Genomic DNA, 16590 nt, shown 5'->3' on the forward strand with positions numbered 1-16590 from the left:
GCCTATGACGTGCCGCAGGGTGTAGCGGGGTGTCCTCGAACACGCCGTGTCCCGTGTGTACCTGGGTCATCCTGTAGGTGAGCGGGAGGCCGCGGCGACTTCTCCATGTCCCCCAATTTGGGATAACTGCCTCCACGCCTCAGTGTTCGCCTCCTTCGCTGATCAGCTGGTATCGCCACTGGTCCCACGCGTCCTCCTCGGCGGATCCTAGGTCGTCTGGGGCCGCTTGCTCGGCCGAGCACCCTCCCGGGTCCCACAGTCTCCTTTGTTCGTACCTTATCTTGAGCACCAACGCACGGAGCTCCCACGGCGGAGTCGCGGCCAGAACGGTCGCCGACGCGTGCGACATCGTTCTGTATCCCCTTACGATTCTAATGGCAGTTACCCTGTGCAGCCTCCTGAGAAGCAGGATGCTGCGGCGACTCGCCGTCAGATCGTCCGTCCATACCGTCCGGGACCGAACAACGCCCTCGTGTAATCGGCGCACCGCGACTCCCGCCCCACCGATGTTCGGCAGCAGGCCGCACAAGGTGTTGGCAGCCGCCGTCACCTTCGGGACCAGGGAGTCGAAGTACGGCTCGAACGGCTATTGGCTGTCAATGACGAGACTCAAGTATTTCTTCCGCGATCCCACCCCGACGGTTTCGCCTGCCATGCTTATGCTCACACCGGGCGGAGGAGTCCCTCCCCTGTTTTTGTCGTAGAACCAGATGGCCTCTGACTTCGCAGGGGGGACCCTTAGGCTCAGTCCGCGCACAGTACGAATCGCGCAGGCCGTTGCGGTTTCGCCTATGAGGAACGTTTCGTGCCATCTGCGACCCCCGACCAAGACCAAAGTGTTGACCGCGTAGCACACTATGGCCGCACCCAGAGGCAGCGGGCAACCCAGTACCTCGTCGTACGCGATGATTCACAGGATCGGTCCCAACACCGAGCCCTGCGGAACACCGCGCTCGACGGGCCGCCTTTTCTCCCCATACCCACCTGTCGTCGAGATAGGCGCGGATCAGCTAAACCAGGTATTGTTGTCTTTCGGTAACGGCTTCATTTCTTAACGTCAACTTATCACCATACTGGTGAACCCGGACACCCCTAGGGCCATTGGGGTTGGGGTTACGCCCAACTAGCGCACAAGATACCCAGTACCATGCTACCTGGATTAGTTAGGCCTGGCAGGGATTGTCACTCGTCTCAGGTCGAACGGGGCGTTTTCTAAGCCCTACAATCTCCCGCGACGGTTCCGGGGCAGGTGGGACGCTGCTCACCCGCCAAAGGGTGAGCCAATACCCCTTAAATCAACCCTCTTGCCATCATCTTGGCCATCAACCACTGCCACCATCAGTCCAAACCCATAATTGGTCGAGTCGAGGGCTCGCTACACCCTCTGGGCTTGCACTCGTCCCTCCATGGTACCATTCTTAGTCATTGGTGGGACTATCTTGTGGATGTACCGCCACGTCTCTGCCGGCCGGCGACCTGCTAACCGTGCTCGGCAGACGCAGATGAGACTCACGTTAACGGGAGCCTCAGGTACAACGTAGCCGGCAACATATCCCGACGGTCTCACCCTTCGCATCAGGATCGTGGTTGCGCTACTACCCAAGGCCGCTCTCCCGGCGACCTTGCCTGCGGTGCATATAGAGGACTCATGTAAGCGGGACACTTGCCCCGACGGTCCTTCCTGACTGCGGGAACGTGGGTTTGCCAGCTCCCATAGACTCACATAAGGGAGTCCTCCCTGCGGGAATGCCGCTACAACAGTTAGCGCGCGGGTTAATGTGTATCGCATTGTAGCGGCACAAGGTCCTCCTCCGTCTTACGAGGATCAACGATCGTGGTCAAACCGTCAGGCACGACAGGGTAGCTACATACGAAGAGTCATTCGTCGAGTACCGCTCGTCCGTCTCACGAGGTTCAAGGGTCGTGATCTAACCATCAGACACGAGATAACATTTGATATCATATCATATTTAGAAGACACAGTCCTTTGATAGTTACGCATCCAATAATGTAGTATCGTGGACAAAAAGCCTAAGAAATATCGGGCAAACCATAAACAATGTCGCGAGAAAGCCTAAGTGCCGACAAGTCCAACAATGTATCGTCGGTCCTTCAGTCGAATAGTTACGTGGAAAAGTCCTGCGTAATCCTGGTCAGGAGCGGTTGCGGAACACGCGCGAGATGGGGCTAAGGCAAAAGACAAAGAGATGCTAAGGGAGAAAGACGAATTAACAGTCAGTGTTAGTTGAGAAGTCAGAGAGTATGAATCGAGAAGTCAGAGAGTGCGAATTACGTTGTCGAGATAGTGTTGCTAGCGTTGTCAAGAGATCGTGGTCCGCGTGAGAAAGAGAGAGCGTTGGAACTGTGGTAACGAGAGTTGAAAATTAACTATTAAGTTGTCTTAATTACTGTAACATCCCGTTATCTAGTACGAGCTGTATGCCGTCCCTCGGTCGGGACGATCAGTAGCAGGGCAAACATCACAGGTCGGACCGCAACAATCCTAAGGCATGGTCATGAACGAGGTACCGTTTTTTAGTTTAACTCCAAGGCCCTCGATTGCTGCAACATAAAGTCAAATCGAGACATTCCTTAGGGCTACTGCTCGGGCTAATAAAAATGGGAAAACCTGGGTTTTTCTATTTCTCCCAGGATTTCCACTCGTAAAGAACCTATAGTGGGGTGACCCCCTTTTTGGTATAAACACCTCCATCACAGAACAGGTGGCAAGATTTTAGTTTTCAATCTGTACTCTGATCAGTCACCGTATTTACATGTATCTCGCAGTCCGTACTCACTTGTAGTTTGGCTGTCGACATATTCACTATCATATTAAATATTAAAGTTATTGAGTTGTTGGAATAAAGTGCATCTTAACCTGTTAACTCAGAATTATTCTCAATTAATGTTACGTCTGGCGACACTCTACCTAGACCAGACCATACACTGCGGGCAGGATGGCGGCCGGATGTCTTCGCCTTCTTGCTGTGTACCCTCAATAGTCTCAAGTATCCTCCATAAATCGCAGGAATTTTCAAGTTAACGTCCTTCAGACCAAACAAATATTCTTTCACTGAATTGTTCTCTAAAGTTTTTTGTCCACCACGGGTTGATTCGGGAAAGTCGGGTTTTCTCACGTATGAAGTCTCCCACTAACAACCTCATCTCGAGGGCGGTTAGCATCCTTCCACACCCACTAACATAGCAAATAACCAATTAACAACGAAGTCTATTTCCTTCACTCTCCTAACGAAAACTTGTCCTTAACGAATCAGCTCATCTCATGTCCTTAGACCCACCCATCACAAGTTTCCTCCGCAGCATTATCTTTATAGACAGTCAGTTGTTCTTACGTTTTTGATCGTTCACCATCTGACTTTCCGTTATATACTCTACTCGAATTAAAATATCGCAATCATTTTCTGTTAACTCATACTTATCTTGTATACAAGCTGTTATAATAAACTATAAACTGTAAGTTGTGAAATCAGTGTAATATTCAATTAACCACCTCTATTATCATAATCAAAATGGGGGATCGATCCTTTCGTAGCGTCGATAGTAGAATCGTAACGGGAATTTACGACTCCCGTTGACGCGCTTCTTAGCGAACGGTCGAAACAATTATAGTACGTTATTGCATTTAGTTCACGTTAAACAACCATCGTTTCCTGTTTATCCAACACCTGTTTAATCCATTTTAAATAAGCTAATCGTAGTAAGATCCTATAATAATTTTACACAGTCCATTTTGTAATCTATCTATTTGGCCTGCAAATCCTTTCCTCCGTCAACCCGCTCACAACCGCGAATGTTCGAAAATGTACAATATCTTTCCTATCGAAAAATTCTAAATCATTTTCTGGAATATGTTCGAACGCGTTTCGTACGATACGCAACTAACTCTTCTCCAAATACGATGATAATTTGCCGACACCCGAACTTAGAAATTTGAAAAAGTCGATGGAATGCAACTTTACATACTTTTTTCCAAGCATGTACACTTGTACATGTTTAGGGAAAGAAATATTATTTCTCTTTAGTCAATGGTAACAGTTCTACTTTACCCTCAAACACGTTGGTGATCTTTTTAATAATAAAACCAGGCAAATTGTGGAGCACATTTGATATGACGACGATGCTTGATAACATAAATTACAATTCGAGTGTGCAGGACGATACGCATGTAGCGACACTCGATAGCAAAACTTTCCAACGGTTTCTGTTCCGTGGCTTGCTACACAAAGACCCTATACTCGACCGAACGACGGCAGAGCAGTGGTTAGTGTCACGTAGAATTCAGGGTTGAGTGATAAAAGAAGAGAATACTGAGTCGTAACCCAACTACTAAGCTCCTTTATTACAAATTCACCACTTACAAGCAATAGACTGACACTGAACCGGAGGAAGGGCTGCGCAAGAACTGCCCGAGCTGTTTGAAGTCTCGGCTTATATACATTTTGGTTTGAGGATGTTGAGGGGTTTGGTGGAGGTTATGATGTGGAGAAGTATCCGAAGGTCGAGGGTCGATGTCTTATCTATGATGTAGACTAAGGTGTGTCATAGCTTCTGTATAGGCTATGATAATAGGATGGTGATGTGTCCAAGGGAGTCCGAAGTTCGGTGGTCGATGTCCTATCTTGATGTGGACTAAGGTGCGTCACAGCCTTGGTGTAGATTATGATGATAAGGTGGTGATGTGTCGAAAGGAGTCCGAAGCTCGGAGTCTATGTCTTATCTCTGATTACTGTTTCTGAGCGGATGGCCTTCTTGAGCGTGTGACATTAGCGTCGTTGGTAATGAACGTTCAAGACCAGGTTCAAATCCCGGCACTCGTAGTCCGATTTTTTCTCCACGATTCCTAACTGAGAAGAAGCCAACTCGGATGAAGACAAAATCTTATACACCAGCAGCAGTACCTATCTCGGCCTATACAGTAGCAGCAGCACTATCGCCGACCTATCCACCTCACGCGTCTGTAACATGATAATGATCGCGAAACTACATCATTCGCTTCGAACGCTTTTCACACACGTGGCAACAGATGGCGCGATGGAAGCTTGTCTGTCCACTGTTCTCCGATAAAGCTATTTATCGGAACCATTCTATCGAATACCTTTCCTATCTTCGAGTCTAGCTCGCACAACTCTTTGACGAACTACTTCCCACCTCGTCACGGGAAACGCGATAGGCGCATAATGACCGGTTGCACGCGCAGCGGACGTAGGAACCTACATTAAACGGTCACTGATGCTGATGTGCCAATGTAAGCCCTTGCCCGTGTGGAATAACATTTTGCTAGGTGTAAGTTACTGGTGAACAGTCAGTGTAGACAACGAACGGCGCGCACTCTTTGTAAACAAGGTTCTTAAATCGCAGCCACTTGCCTTTTTTTTCCGTAGAAAGTGTCACTGCGTAATTTTATCATAGTATCACCGTCCAACTTTTCTTGAGATAAAACATACTGAAGGCAACTGAAACATACCTTAACATACCTCGCGACATGCTCAGACATACTCTGCCGTAGAAAATATACCGCTTTACCGATCGAAAATTCGTGTCGCACATCGGTGAATGCCAATTTCGTATTTCAAAAGTTAAACAAAGTTAAAATCTGACGCAGCTTGTACACGGTGAGACGCGCAATATGACGACTTCACTCAACTCGTAAATTATTTGATATACGAAACAAGGTTTCAAGCAAAAATTGTATGGTTTCCGAGAGAATTTACAATGCTGCAATCAGTTATTGTTATTTTGTTTTTTTATCGAGATGTGACGGTTCTTCAGTTTTTTAAATGGAATGTTTAACATTTCTTTCCTAATTCAGGTAAAACATCATATTTTATACAAAAAAGTATTATACGAAATACGGTTTAAAATACTAAAATCTTTTAGAAAATATGCAATGCTGAGCAATAGATAATCCTTATTGGCTTCGTGAAATTGGCAATCTATATCGTATTGGTGGAGTCTGAATGTTATCACCAAATCATTGAACCCTACTCCACTAGAGAATTGTTCACGCACTCCACCTTTCTAGCCGAGACACTCCAGGTCTATTAAAAAATGTACCGTTTGTCATACGTTCACAAATATCCTATCAGCATGATGGTGTTCCGTTGATATGCTCTGCAGTCACGGCACTTGCTATTATACTTGTCGGAGATGTAGAGACATCGAGCATTTCTTTTGGAATACTTGGGCTCGAGGTGACGCGACTGGTCGCTGAACGTAGCCACGATCACGGGATGAACGTTTAACCTGACAGAAGAGTTCCGATATTGAGGGACACGCTGTATTAACGGACAAGCCCCGGCCAGGAGCAATGTCGGCTCTATGCAGGACTGCCTAGCAACGGCGCCTGGAATTTTGTTGATATTTCTAATCAATATGTAATTGACAAATGAGATCCAGGCAGTCTTTTATTGAGATCTCCTTGGACAGTTTACGGATATCGGGAAGTCAGTCTAGAAGAAACCCAGAGATAGAGCTAACGTAATTTGCGATACAGAGAAAATACAAACTATTGTACAAAGAGTTTCCCGTTGACCGTGGATTCGTTTGAACCCAAGAATATTGTTAAAAGCGTTCGTTAAACTAATTTGTTGTTAAACCCTGTAAAAGTTATATCTGTTCGTGTTAAACAATTTAAGTGTAATATAATTTAGTTAAGTTAAACAATGTTAAATCCAAATGAAGAATTAATACGCGCGCACAACTCAAAAGATGATTCAACACAAAACTCTAACAATAATTCGACATACTTATTATATAAAAGAGAATGATCCAGTGATCGATTATGGCGTACAAAGTATTCGAATTCCAAGATGTTAGAAACTCATATCAGATTTCAGTATGTTCGATTTAAAGTCCGTGTAAAGGTTTCTAAATTTAATGTTAAATAAACGTTAGTTAGCGGGCAAGATTAAGTTTAATAACATCAACGAGCTTTCTCGGAATGGTGTGATTTTAAGGGGAAATATCTCGTTACGTACGCGTTACCGTTCGTGCAAGTGGGAGAGCAGAGGAGAGAAGTCGTGTTTGCCATTGTTTGCCAACATGCCAACAGCGCCACGCGCTTGTACACGCTATGGCATGGAACGATTGCTGTTGTAACGAAAATAGTCTTCTTTGGAATTCCATTATTTAACACTCGTAGAACTGTATACAATTTATGAGTTGAGTTTGAATCGGTGAACGGCTTTCCGTGAAATAATTGTAATTGTAAAGTATTGGTAATGTATGGTATTGTTTATTATATCATGCAAAGAACTTTGTTTCGTTCTTTATTTATTTATTTATTGTGCGGCACCTACCTCGGTTCAAATCGAGTAAAGATTTGTTGTATTTCACATCGCACGAAATCCATCGTCGCCATTCTTCTCTTCGTCGTAAATCATTCCGAGTCGAGTAAACGACCAGATTCTCGATTCTCGTGATTTCCTTTGGGTTAGATTCTTCGCCAGGAAATTTTAAGTGACGATCTTTTATTTTTAAAATCGCGTCTTCGTAACAGTGTACGAGCTATCACAAGATGTCGGTCAAAGTTTCGTTTCACGAAGCCACCGCCCAGTAGCGAATATCTCTTTAATTGATTTATTTGTGCAATGCCTCTTTTCACATATAATTTAATGCTTCATACGAATCCGAAAGGAAATGTTAGACATTCCATTTGAAAGTTCGATAAGATAGTAAAGTAACAACACACCGATTACAGCTCTGTATGTCTTTCTGGAAATTGTGCAACCTTTGAAACATTTTTTCGTGCAACAAATAATTCACTTATTAATTCACTGGTCATTTGAAGTCGTCATGTATGAGTCATCGTATGTACAGAATATTATTATAGTCTTTGCTTCAGAAGTTAGAAGTATCGCTATAAAATTCGTGATAATGCGAACGCAAGCAAGATTACATGCTCTTATCGCTTCAATTATAAATGAGTGGACTTCTTTCTTTTCTCAAAGTTGCAGTTATGGAAAATAAGTCGTTTCGCTTTTATTATTGATACCTTGGGATTATTAGTGTAATAATGCTAGGTAATTTCATCTAATCGATAAGAACACTGAGAAAAGTTTAGTATATAGTGGACATTCAACCTGTGCAACCTGCAACTACGTTGGAGAAATTACTTCAACCTGCGCTATCGATTTTATTCGAATTGTCACTACAGTGCTATTACTCGAAGAGATTTTAGAAACGATTAATTAAGCTGAGAAAGATGTTAAATAAATAAGTAATAATACGAAGTCTTCTACAGCGAGTTTTCGAGATAACGAAATTGTTTGACTTTTTAAGTTTTACATATAACATTAATTGATATGATATTTAGTGCCAAATTCCGTGCTTTATTATCGCATATTAATAAATCAGTGCGATTACAGCTATAGTAACTATTAGACTGGTGTTACATTCCGTTTTAACGTAGACCAAAGGTTGATGAAGATGACATCGAAAAGTATGATCAATCGTCCTTTGGAATATAGTCTTCGTTTGTTCGGTGTTTGGCCAGATTCTTCTTATCCAATATTAAAAATTATCATTTGGACGACAGTAATGTTAACGTTTCTAGTATTTCAATATTGGTATTGTATTACACATATTAAATCGAGTTTAATTGAATTATTAGATGGATTGAGCATTACTTTATCAAATTCACTCTTTTTCCTCAAATTTACTATTATTTGGCTTCATAAACGGTAAGATATAAATATATTGTATAGCCTTTTTACTTTTTATAAGTAAATAAACGAAATATATTCATTAGGTTACGGTTATACTGGATGCGGATTTAACAAATGTTTACTATTTCTTGCTAGTTAAACCTAAACCGCATAACATCGCACTTCATTTTAACGAGAAACACCGCGTTAATATGTTAACAAAAGCCAAAAATAAAAAGTCTGTTGGCTGCATTAGCGTTGCTTCGCCCGAGATGTAGGCTTTTAATCTGTTATGACTATCGCCACTGTCGATCACTCCGTCTCTTCTTTCTCTGCTTCTACGTCCGTCGGTGTCGGCAAAATATAATTTGAAAATATGTGTGTGTGTGTGTGTGTGTGTGTGTGTGTGTGTGTGTGTGTGTGTGCGCGCGTGTGCGTGTGTGCGCGTGCGTGCGTGCGTGCGCGTGTGTGTGCACGCGCACGTGTGTGTGTGTGCAAGTGTATATAAATATTTTGTAGCGGTCTCAAATTTTCAAGTTTTATGGAGACTTTATTGCAAACTGCAAATTTCACACTCGTACTTGCACGTACTCACACATATTTGTCACGTTCATCATGAAAGTTTCTAATTGCGAGCGTCAATTATTCGTGTAACGCACAAATATCTATACGTATAACGTCTATTTCTAGAATTATTCAAATCTTTCACTTCTTACATTAACCTTTCATTTTTCTTACATCGTGAACGATTTCAAAAAGGAAGTTCGCTTGACAGACGTGGGTTGTATATCTTCAGTCGCAACAAATTGGACGAAAGGATCGATTTGATGCTTTGCGTGTAAAGACGACATCGGACGTCCAGTGTGCAGACGACGAACTAATCGTATTCCTAGTCGCAAGAAGTTGGACGAAAAAATCAAAGCGATTTGGACGACGCATCGTACGTATACCGACGACATCGGGCGACGTGCGATATGACCACTTTCATTTATTTTAACACTTTACTGACCGCTAGTGGCTCAACAGCATACGCACGTCCGGCCGGCAGCTCAGGCGCAGATTCTCTCATTCTTTTCGTTCATCGCGAACGGTAATTTTTTCAAGTTGGTATAAAACTGTGGCAGCTTACAAAGCAACGCAACTGACGCAACTGAGCAAGGTATCTTAGTACTAAATAACAAATTACTGCTCAAATAATGAGATAGATTGTCGGCGACAAAAAGCCGATTAATCGGCTATCGTTCGGTAAAGTGTTAAGGCTTTCGATAGGTTGACTGTATATGAACGACGAGCTAGCCGTTCGAATACGCATTCAGTATAACCGTATATTCATTTGGATGAAACAACTATCACTACGTCAAAATTACAGTGGCACTGATAATTGAGAAACGTTTAACGAAATTCAATTTTCGGTATATATCTCTTATGCCTGACTTAAAAAAAATATTATTCTGCAACAGAACGTTTTATGAAATCCTGACGACCATGTTTGAAGACTGGAATATTGATAACTCTACCGCTCGAAATAAACGAATAATGTCGGATAAGGCTATATTATCTTTTCGCATTTCGAATTTTTTAATTGGTTATTTCGCGATTACTTTCTTCGTATACGCAGGACTTGCCTTAACATTATTCGACGAAGATCAACTTTCATCAGACTCAAAACAAAGGAAGTTTTTAATCAGAATGGAATTCCCATTCACAGCAACAATCTCTCCACGTTATGAGGTTATTCTAGCTATACAGTTTATATTCGAATCGGTCATAGTTTATGGAGCAGCCACGTCGATAGCACTAATTACGGCATTAGTAAGTAATCCTTTCCTATTATGTTTTCATAAATTGATGTTGTAAAATGTTTAATACCTACTCAAATGTGTAATGCATTTATAACAAAGAGGTAAACAATGCATATACTATTATTGCTATTCTATTTGATATGTCAATTAATACAACATGTGATTACCGTACCATTGTGTCGGAACAAAAGTTCATAGCGTTTTTTTAGGTGAGATTCAGATACAATACGAAGATTTAGATACATAAATTTTTTGTATATGTATGTCGGCTCGTCGTCAGAAGGAAGGTATTGGGCATATAACGATTCTTCACTGGAACTATACACCTTCCTCGTGAAATTGAAGTGACTTTTATTAACGCGAGTATGGGTTTTACAGAGTTAACAAACAACCGCGTTGATAAGACACTTATGACAATGGCCTAAGGTTCGATAACGAATCCACGGTCAACAGGATAACTCTGTATTATACGTAAAATACTTTAACACACAAACACGTTTAATGGGACGCTCTATATATACTGCTCGATGTGTAACACTCCAAGGCGATCGCACGAATAATAGACTGATGGAAATTTTTCCTCCTTTACGATTGCGATCGTTTGTTATATACTGGTCCGAAGCTTCGAGAAGGTTCCAATCGCCGTTGCTAGGCTATTTCTGCTTGGAGTTTGATTGTTAATACAACGTGTGTCCCATTATATTGACACCTCCGAGGAAAAATGTCCATCCCGTGACCGCGGCTACGTTCGCCGACCAGTTGTGTCACCTCGAACCCAATCCCACTATCACAAAATCGGATTGAATGACAATTGTTTAATTACGGCTATAGTGGAATCTAGATTACAATATTACGGGATTTTCCCACAGTTCCAAAGGGGAGGCTCCAGTTTCCTTCCATCCCCGACACATATTTATTCAACAACGTAAGTAACATGTCTCGTGTGACTTAAATTGAGGTGCTATTTTAAATGTGTTGGTTTGTTTTATAAAGAAACGAGTAGTAAATTTGTAATAGTCAATTATATTAAAATTAACATAAGTACAAGTACAGAAATACTGTATGCCGGTCGTAATCGTCGCTCGCTCAAAATTCATATATCGATAACAATTCAACTCTTCTACTCGCTACTATTCAACTATTTGACTGACCTAGAGAGCACGTTCGTTTATTTATATCGACAGGTGTTATTATACAAAGTACAAAGTTAGAGTTCATACGTAACTCCGGTTGACGATTACAAATAACGGCAGTAATATTTTGTCCGGAGTTCGTTTACCTTTGCAAACCAAAACAACGTTGGTATTCCAAGGCACAATAATATGAGTCTCTCCCGATTCAAATCCTCCGTTGATTTATGTGCCGCTACATCACCCTCTTGCCAGTGGTAACATTTTCCTTTTTTTATTTTGTTTGGTTTACAAAGGTTGTCGCAGGTAGATTTTCCAAGCCCAGCGAGCTCTACAGCTTTATCCGAAACCTGCCTGTAACCGATCAGGAAAGCGGACTCTCATGTCCGCGCGCGTAACGTACATATTTTTCGCGTTTTCGTCGCTTGTACATGTCCGCCCATCGTTCCGCTCGATTTGAATTTCGGACGGCATTAACGCGTCGCGGTTTTCGGCGCTTTGTCGCTTCATGTCGTCGGGTACGACGAAGGTGGGTTTTATAGGATCTATGGAGACTGTCACATTTCTAATAAAATAAAAATAAAATTCTTATTCTTATAACTATAATTATAATTATATTATAATTATATATTATATTCTGATAAAATTCTTATCTCCGCGCTGTATCACCTTGCATGGTCCGTCGTAGGATGGTTGGATGGGACTTCGGACGACGTCGTTACGCAAGAATATATAGCGTAACGACACGAGTTCGCAGAAGATAAAAACTTTTTCCCATACCATATCGGTTGTGGGTATTTTTTCTTGGGTACAAAAAATTCCGCTGGCAATCGTATTTCAGTGCGGTAAACCATTTCGGCAGCCGTTGCATTCAGATCCTCCTCAATGGCTGTTCGAATTCCAAATAAAACGATCGATAACATTTCGACCCAGTTGCTCGTGTCATGACATTTGACGCTGCTTTCAATTGCCGATGTAAACGGTCTACCATCCCATTGGACGCGGGATGATAGACCGTCTTGCGCATATGCTTGATGCCGAGCAACCGGCATAATTCTTCGAATAGTTTCGATTCGAATTGATGTTCTTGGTTGGATGTTATTTTTAAGGGTACGCCAAAACAAGCTATCCATGTAGAAAGGAAGGCTGAAGCAACGGTTGACGCTTCCATATCGGCTATGGGTATTGCTTCGGGCCATCGCGAGAAACGGTCGATAACGTTAGACAATATCGGTAGACAATGCGAGTACGGTTTACAACCGTTTCCACACGCTCGGGTAGCAGCTTTATTCCGTCGGCGTTTACCGTATATCCGAGGAATGTGATTTCGTGCGCACCGAATTCGCATTTCGCGGGGTTTATTACGACACTGTAGTCGTTTAGGCGGTTAAATAGCGTTCGCAAGTGTTCGCAATGTTGCTTCACGTCTTCCGAAGCTATTGGAAAATCGTCGATGTACGCGTAGACGAAATCTAGGCCTCTCGTGATTTCGTCAACGAATCGTTGACACGTTTGCGCGGTATTCCGATGTCCAAACATCGTATTCACTGCTTCGAAAAGTCCGAAGGGTATCGTGATCGCAGTTTTTTCAACGTCTTCGAGCGCGATTGATATTTGATGGTAAGGACAGAGGAGGTCGATCTTAGAAAAGATACGCTTAACGTGCAAATGTTGCGCAAAGTTTTCGATATGCGCTGGTGAGTACCTGTTGGGTACGGTGCGGGCGTTCAACGCCCTGTAGTCGCCGCAAGGTCGTAGGGCTCGTAGGCATGTCTTTCTTCGGTACGACATGCAGGGACGATGCCTATGGACTCTTTGATGGCGGTATTACTCCTCGCTCCATCATCATCTCAAACTCCGCCTTCACTTGAGTCGGTCGGGGGCGAGACGTCGAGGTTTGCTGAAGACGAGGGGACCGGGAATGGTTTTGATGTGGTGTACCATACCGTGTCGAGTTTTCTCTCGTCCAAAAAAGGGTGGACAGGTTAGATCCGGAAATTCGGCGAGAAGTCGGTAACACGTCGATTCACCGACGATTGTCTGAATCGATACAGCTTCAGTCGTGGCCGTGTATTCTGTCGGTGATAGGTTGGTGGTCTAGTCGATGAGCTGTCGGTTTCGAGGATCGATCAGTAACCCATAATGGCTTAGGAAGCCACAGCGATGATAGGCGCGTTAACGTCCGCCACTGTGAAACGCTATTTGAATGCTCGTCGAAGAACAGGTCGAGGGACACTAGGATGGTGCCGTAAGTCGCGATGCGCATCCCGATGGCCGCGAACAGATTGGACGTGTCTTTGTTCGCGGATCCGCGTGACTTATTGCGCGGGTACACGCAAATCCTGATCCTGAGCTGTCGTCGCACGCCGCGTTTACGGACGTCTGATCCCGTTTCCGTGCTTCCGGTTGCAAAGAGCACTTTCGTGCTCGGTTTCCAAAGATCGCGTGGTAATAGCATAGACCGGTCGGTTGTGTCCTTTCTCGAAAACGTGAACGTCGGCGTCTCAAGCGTGATCGTGAACGGCAACGGCTATCGAGGCTCCACGCGTCTATTCGCTCTACTAACCGACATAGCAGCTTGTGTATCGGGTCCGAGTTGCGGTTATGCCATTCGCCATCAGTTCTTTCTGCTGCGACGGCGGCAATTCGTCCCATCTTAGGGCGAATTTCATGTGTCAGATCGGCCATCCGAATTAAATTTTCAACTTTTGTGTCTTCCGTGGCGGCCAGGACGCGCTGGATATGAACCGGTAGTCAGCTCCTCCAAACCGTGAGGACGAAGTCATCTGGTGTTGAGGGGATGACGAGTTTCTTTAAGTCTCGATAAAACTGGGACGGCGCCCTGTCGCCCATTTCTTCGCACATCAACAACTTGCGCACTCTTGTATTATCTAAGTCGACGTGTCTTGTACTCAGTTCCTTCTTTAATCGGTCATACTGCCCCGTCTTCGGCTGGTCGAGCAGTAGGTCCCGGACCAGCTGGAACTGCTGCTCAATAAGACTCGCAACAGTGATATGAAATTTAACTTCGTCGCTGGTAATGCGGGTAGCCTCGAACTGTGATTTCAATACCAGGATCCACAGCGTCATGCCGTGAGCCCGTTGCGTCCGTCGCGCTTACGTCCTGATTGGCACTCACCATTTCGAATATAACACGTTCACCTCTTTTCACTTTTATATCACGTTGAGGTCACCAATTTGAGATCCTATTTTAAACGTGTTAGTTTTTATTATAAAGAAACGAGTGATAAAATTGTAATAGACGATTATGTTAAAATCACTTTAAATACAAGTACAGAAATAGTGTATGCAGGTTGTAATCGTCGCTCGCTCGAAACTCATATATCGATAACAATTCAATTCTTCTACTTGCTAACTATTCAACTATTATATCGACGGATATTATTATAAAAAGTTCAAAGTTAGAGTTCATATGTAACTCCGGTTGACGATTACAAATAACGACAATAATATTTTGTCCGGAGTTCGTTTACCTTTAGACTTTGCAAACCAAAACAACGTTGGTATTCCAAGGCACAATAATATGAGTCTCTCCCGATTCAAATCTCCCGTTGGCTCATGTGCCGCCACGGTTCTTTCAATTAGTGTTACGATTTGGTCATCATCAACGACTGTAGGCCACCTCATCAACATATTCACTTCTGAACTGGACTAACTTTGGAAGGTATTCTCACCTCCAACATTATTTGTATAAACGGTACATTTTTCCTCTTCTGTATTAAAAGGGCATTAAACATCTTTCCTTAGAAATACACTTGAAACTTGTAACTTAGAATTCACAAATACATGCATAAACAACCGAGAGCGGCGCGTTTAAATATCATTTTTCGCGATATGAATATGTATGATTCATTTCTATTATAAACGTAGACGTTTCAAACGCCGTCATTCAAAAACGCTGCGAACTTTTATTACGACTTAATACAGAGATTTAAATTTTGTATTTACAGTGTTTCATAAATATTTGTAAATATCGCAAATACATAATGTGTTCGACGAATTAAAAATTAGACGAAATTGTCATAGATCCTTAAATGAAATACGAAGAAGCAATTTTTGTGTCTAATATTGTACTTTCTGGACTACGGAATAAATTCAGCTATAAATAATTCCTACGAAATAACTAGGCACTGATTTATTCGAATACAATGATTGTTTCGGAATTATTTTATTATTTAACTATCGAAAATAAAATTGCTTCAAATATTTAATACGACATTTCTCTTTCTCAACTTTTACATTAATTGAGTCTAGGTTAAACGCTATATGTCGCAGTATTATACGAAATTATAAACAATTTCAATAATATAATTTCGTCTGTATTCACAGTTCCAAACACATAGTTTACTCTGATATATCAGTAGTCACCGAATGCATGTCATGTAGAGATGTTAATATATGCCACGAGCTGAAGTGAATGCCCCCATTTGTATCAAGGTTTGCGATGATACGGTAAAAGCTAACAATTTCACCTATCCTCTGGTTACGTCACTTGCAGGATAGCAGATAAATAATTTAGTAATTTTTTGTTTCGTCTTCTGATTGTATCATTCATCTGGGAGATCGAAGACCTGCTAATTTATTGATCCCTTTTACCGGATAAGCTACTGCATCTACTCGGCGAAACTTGAGCTGTGTTATTATGCACCACTCACTCTTTTGTGAACTAAAGGCGCTTAGTCATTCTGTAGGACCCAGTTAGCACCGCGAGAAAATAAGGTGAGAGAGATCAAGTAAAACAGACACCTCAATTCCACTATGGATTTGGATCTATGCGAAGAGGTTAGGAAATCTCGTCCCGTATAGCTGACTCTATACATATAAACATATTAATGATAAATATCGATAACTTATTTATGCAACACGCACGCGGCTATGATTGGTAGAAAATTTAATAAGTAAGTCTAAAAGTCAAATTGAGAGGGAACTAAATGCATAGAATTAAAAAAATGCACAGTTCTAGGTTATGTT

The 16590-nt window shown here is 42.5% G+C and overlaps 1 protein-coding gene across 1 annotated transcript; it reads right to left on the reverse strand.

Moving 5' to 3' along the window:
* Positions 1-11358: 11358 nt before the first annotated feature.
* Positions 11359-15311, reverse strand: LOC122576924. The gene is made up of 2 exons (XM_043747842.1): positions 12268-15311; positions 11359-12163 (listed from the first exon to the last, which is right to left on the reverse strand). Exons 1-2 carry the CDS (start codon positions 12795-12797, stop codon positions 11938-11940), a joined length of 756 nt encoding a protein of 251 aa, XP_043603777.1. The 5' UTR covers positions 12798-15311; the 3' UTR covers positions 11359-11937.
* Positions 15312-16590: the final 1279 nt, after the last annotated feature.

Source organism: Bombus pyrosoma, linkage group LG17 (genome assembly GCF_014825855.1).
Source record: "Bombus pyrosoma isolate SC7728 linkage group LG17, ASM1482585v1, whole genome shotgun sequence".
Classification (NCBI taxonomy): domain Eukaryota; kingdom Metazoa; phylum Arthropoda; class Insecta; order Hymenoptera; family Apidae; genus Bombus; species Bombus pyrosoma.